This window comes from Poecilia reticulata, linkage group LG18, assembly GCF_000633615.1.
Source record: "Poecilia reticulata strain Guanapo linkage group LG18, Guppy_female_1.0+MT, whole genome shotgun sequence".
In the NCBI taxonomy this organism is placed as follows: domain Eukaryota; kingdom Metazoa; phylum Chordata; class Actinopteri; order Cyprinodontiformes; family Poeciliidae; genus Poecilia; species Poecilia reticulata.
This window is the reverse complement of record NC_024348.1, coordinates 21,025,480-21,030,014: the sequence shown is the minus strand read 5'-3', so window position 1 is coordinate 21,030,014 and position 4,535 is coordinate 21,025,480. Positions and strand designations below refer to the sequence as shown.

At 39.1% G+C, this 4,535-nt stretch overlaps 1 protein-coding gene across 1 annotated transcript in view; it reads left to right on the top strand.

The window, feature by feature from the left end:
• LOC103480937 (L-amino-acid oxidase-like) overlaps positions 1-3,788 on the top strand; it is a 10,817-nt gene extending 7,029 nt beyond the window's left edge. Inside the window, exons 2-7 of the mRNA XM_008436137.2 lie at positions 971-1,191; positions 1,344-1,456; positions 1,547-1,748; positions 2,313-2,381; positions 2,688-2,824; positions 2,993-3,788. Of these exons, the coding sequence (XP_008434359.2) occupies positions 971-1,191; positions 1,344-1,456; positions 1,547-1,748; positions 2,313-2,381; positions 2,688-2,824; positions 2,993-3,788 (1,538 nt within the window). The remainder of the gene's footprint in view (positions 1-970; positions 1,192-1,343; positions 1,457-1,546; positions 1,749-2,312; positions 2,382-2,687; positions 2,825-2,992) is intronic.
• The last annotated feature ends 747 nt before the right edge of the window (positions 3,789-4,535 follow it).

Here is a 4,535-nt window from a genome sequence, read left to right as displayed (position 1 = left end):
TCTCGTTCTTTCGGTCATGACCCAAAGCTAATGACCATAGATGAGGGTGGGAACGCAGATCGACCGGTAAATCAAGAGCTTTGCTTTTTGACTCAGCTCTCTCTTCACCACAACGGTGACATGACGGTGACTGTTCTTTGTTTTTTCAGTAAAAGGCAGCTGAGATTCCAAGGAAAGAAACGCCTTTGTTCCTTTTTTCCAACTGATTATAATAAACAAGACAAGCAACTTATTTTCACCAACGTCGTAACATATAAAGGGACCGACGCCACCGCAGGTAACGCAGAATTTCTGCTGAAGAACACAGCTCCAAGGTAAGAACTGATTCATAAATTACATTTAATCATAAATGTTATGTTGAAAATATAAAAGCCGAAAAGCACTATTTTGTACTGTTTTTGAAAATGAATTAAAAATAATAAAACAAGCAAAGTAAAAATATTGAACTACTGTCTTACAATTTCATATCTTCACTTTATTGCAGGCAATAGAAGTGTTCAGGTGAGATGAATCAGCTGTAATGGAAAAATAAATTAACATATCATGTGATACAGTTAAAATTAATCACAATTTAACACAGAAAATAACTCAAAACCAGTTGACTGACAAGTTTTATACGTTTGTATTATTTCAAAGATAGGAAGCAAAATGGATCCATCACTTGTAAAAACATCTCTATGTGAGTATTTGCTTGGTTTCGTATTTATTTATTCTTCATTGTTGTTTTTTGATCTCGCAGGTGTCATGCATTTAAAGATTCTAAAAACTAAAACGTGAATTTTTTAGTGTATCTCTGGAAAGACGATTCAAACTCTACAACATGAGCTTCTATCTGAATTTATTTTTCTTTCTAGAAAAGGCAGTAGGTTTTATTACCTGTACTTAATGAAGTATTATCTAATCATCAGTGATCTTTACAACACATTTTACAGCTTTAATTGTCTCTTTCTTTCTCATTTTGTGTCACCAGTTGTCTTTGGCTTGATGCTGCTGCTGCTCCAAAGCTGTTCCTCTGCTGCCAGCCTGAAAGATAAACTGACCGACTGTTTGACGGACAAAGACTACGATGAACTGCTGCGCATAGCAGAACACGGCCTCCCAAAGATACAGAAAAGTCATCATGTTGTTATTGTTGGAGCTGGGATGGCCGGCCTGACGGCAGGAAAACTCCTCCAGGATGCAGGACATGAGGTACAATTAGAACATTTTGGACAAATTCAGTGTAACAAAGAAGCTCCTGCTCTCTGGTGGATGTAACATTTGTTTGCTTTTAGACTCAATATCTGCATTTAGCAAACAATGTTACAATTAATTTTTTCTTTCTGTAATTTTTAATAAAAAAGGTCACCATCATAGAAGCTAACAATCGTGTTGGCGGACGAGTGGAAACATACAGGAATCACCAGGAGGGCTGGCAAGCAGAAATCGGGGCCATGAGGATCCCAGATTTCCATCGGTAAGTTTCATATCTGAACTCGACTGAGTTTGAAAACAACACATCTGAAATCATAAGCTGACATCATTTCTAACAATTATTTCTCCACAGCATTGTCCTTACATTTGCTGATAATCTGGGGGTGAAGCTCAGGGATTTCATCATGGATGACAACAACACATACTACCTGGTCAACGGGGTGAAGAAAAGGAATTATGAGGTGAAAGAAAACCCAGACGTTCTGCAGTACAACGTGTATGAGAACGAGACGGGAAAGTCAGCCGAGGAACTGCTGCAACAGGCTTTGGCTCCGGTGAGTGGGAAACAAAACAAGGGTGGAACGAAGACAAAGAATAACAGCTGGAGTTTGTTACTTTCAAAATGTTCTCAGGTATGGATGTGGTTCTTCTCAGATTTATCTCAGCAGTTCCTTAGACAGTAGTGGGAACTAACGGACAGGGAACGCCTAAGTTTCAAATGTCTGCCTATATATTTCTTCCTTATTTCAATTGTAAGTAGTTCTTTTAATGTCCTGTGATATGATATATTTACCCATGTATCCATAACAATCTAAACTTTCAAAATCCAGCATGTTATTTTCGCAATTTACCGTCTATTAAACGAGTGCCCCCCGGATTAATTACACTCTCTGCAGCTGCAGCTGTGAAATTACCGTAATAACCCGATATTGGCTGGAAAGTGCAACGTCTCCCCTTTCAGAAACCGTTGGTATTTTTGAGATAGCGCTACATGTGGCGGAATTACGGTACTGCAAATTTGGCCGTGTTGTCGGTGACACGTTCCAGTCTAGAAGGGTTAAAAGTTAATAGTTTAAACGTTTATACTGTTAAAGAAATATTTATTTTGTTTTTTGTAGGTTAGGATGGAAGTTAAAGAACACGGCTGCAAGTACACACTGCAAAAATATGACCATTATTCTGTAAAGGTAAGGTACAGCATGTTTTAATAATTGGCATAAATCAACAGACAATGCTGCTATGAAATATGAGTAACTCTTGTTTTTCTGCCTGAAGTGTTATGATGCAATGTAGGGAATAAATTACAGACAACAACATGCTTTTCATGTCAACCTGTACCAGCATCAGTCATTTACAGCTACAAGGTTCTGGTGTAATGTGTGGCTAAAACTGCATTTAAATAAGATCAAACTGGAGGTAAAGGCTGATTTGCCTCTAGTTAAAGAATTAGAAGCACAAATCAAACTACAGTTGTAAACATGTTTGTTTATCAGGAATATCTGAAAGAAGTTGGACGTCTGAGTGATGGAGCCATCAGAATGATTGGAGATCTGCTGAACGAGCAGAGCCTCATGTACACGGCCCTGAGTGAGATGGTCTACGACCAGTCCGACGTAAACGACACCGTCAGGTGAGGCCAGGAAGCAGCTAAAGAAGATTTAAACACAGAACTAGAACTGCAGTTCTGTCTGTAAATCTGTTGGATCTGAGATAAACTGAGGCAACATTTAATATTACTGATGATATGCTAGTAGTATGAATGCATAATAACAGCAGCTCATTTTTCTTACATATGAAGGTACTTTGAGATGACTGATGGCACCGACAGTCTCCCCAATGCCATCGCTCTCCCTCTCAATCAAGCCATTAATCTGAACTCTGCGGTTCAGCTAATCAACCAATCAGAGGACGGCGTCATTGTACAGTACCGGAGAAATCAGGCAGACGGTCCTACAAAGGTCTTTGCTGACACCGTCCTGGTCACAACCACAGCCAAGGCAGCTCTTTTCATGGAGTTCGTTCCACCTCTTTCTGTACAAAAGATGGAGGCCCTGAGGACGGTCCACTACGACAGCGCCACCAGGATCACGTTGACGTTCAGCGAAAAGTTCTGGGAGAAAGACGGGATCAAAGGGGGAAAGAGCGTCACAGACCGACCCTCTCGGTTCATCTACTACCAGAGCCACAGCTTCCCAAACAATCACACCATCGGCGTCATCCTGGCCTCCTACACCTGGTCTGACGACTCGCTGCTCTTCCTCGGCGCCAGCGATGAGCAGCTGAAGGAGGTTCTTCTGAGAGATTTGTCTGAGATCCACGGTGATCACGTCCGGGATCTCTGCACCGGCATTCTGGTGAAGAAGTGGAGCCTGGATCCTTACAGCCTGGGGGCTTTCGCTCTCTTCACTCCGTATCAGCACTTGGAGTACGCCAACGAGCTGTTCAGGAGAGAAGGCCGGATTCATTTTGCTGGCGAACACACGGCCTTCCCTCATGGATGGATCGAAACATCTATAAAATCTGCAATCAGGGCTTCTGCGAATATTAACGCAGAGGCACGATCTGGGAAAAACGAGGGCCGAGACGAACTCTAAACTGAAGATAAAGCTTCAGTTTAGAGTGAAGCATTTCTTTCAAGATGCTGGTTTGTTACTTAGATTAACTTTTCTCCATTACATAAGTATTGATTAATGTGTGTCATGTGCTTCGATTGATTTCTTTGCTTTAGTTGTTTTTTCTGTAAAGGCTAAAGGGATTTTTGTTTTCTTTCCTTATGCTTACACACAAATATTGAAATAAAAGTTTTATTCTTAATATTTCATATTGTGCAAAATGTGTTTTAGAACATACTACTTTTGACATTTTTCATTCATTCATAATTGAAAGAGGGACAGAAACCTGTTCCAGTCGTCGTAAAGAATCAAATTCACTGCAAACATACATTATCATATTATAGAATAAGATATTTTTTATTTTTTTATTTTTATTTTTATTCATTCATTTCATTTAGTACAAAAAAAACAAACAATCTAACACATGTTTTGGTATACTAAAAAATACATCTCAAAGATACATCTGAAGTTTTAAAACAAAATGAAATGAAAGGCAGCAGAAAGAAGAAAAAAATCTTATAATATCTGCCCCTTTTTTCTCAACTCTGAATCAAAACAAGGGGAAAAAAATGGTTATCTTCTGCAACAACAACAAAAAAAAAAAAACAATGTCAGTCGTCTATGTCAATATAATAACGTTAATATGAGCTCACTTTATGCTATGTCATACTTCTTCAAAAATCCAGTCTTTAACAATCTCTTAAACATGTACAATGATTTGGCATTTTT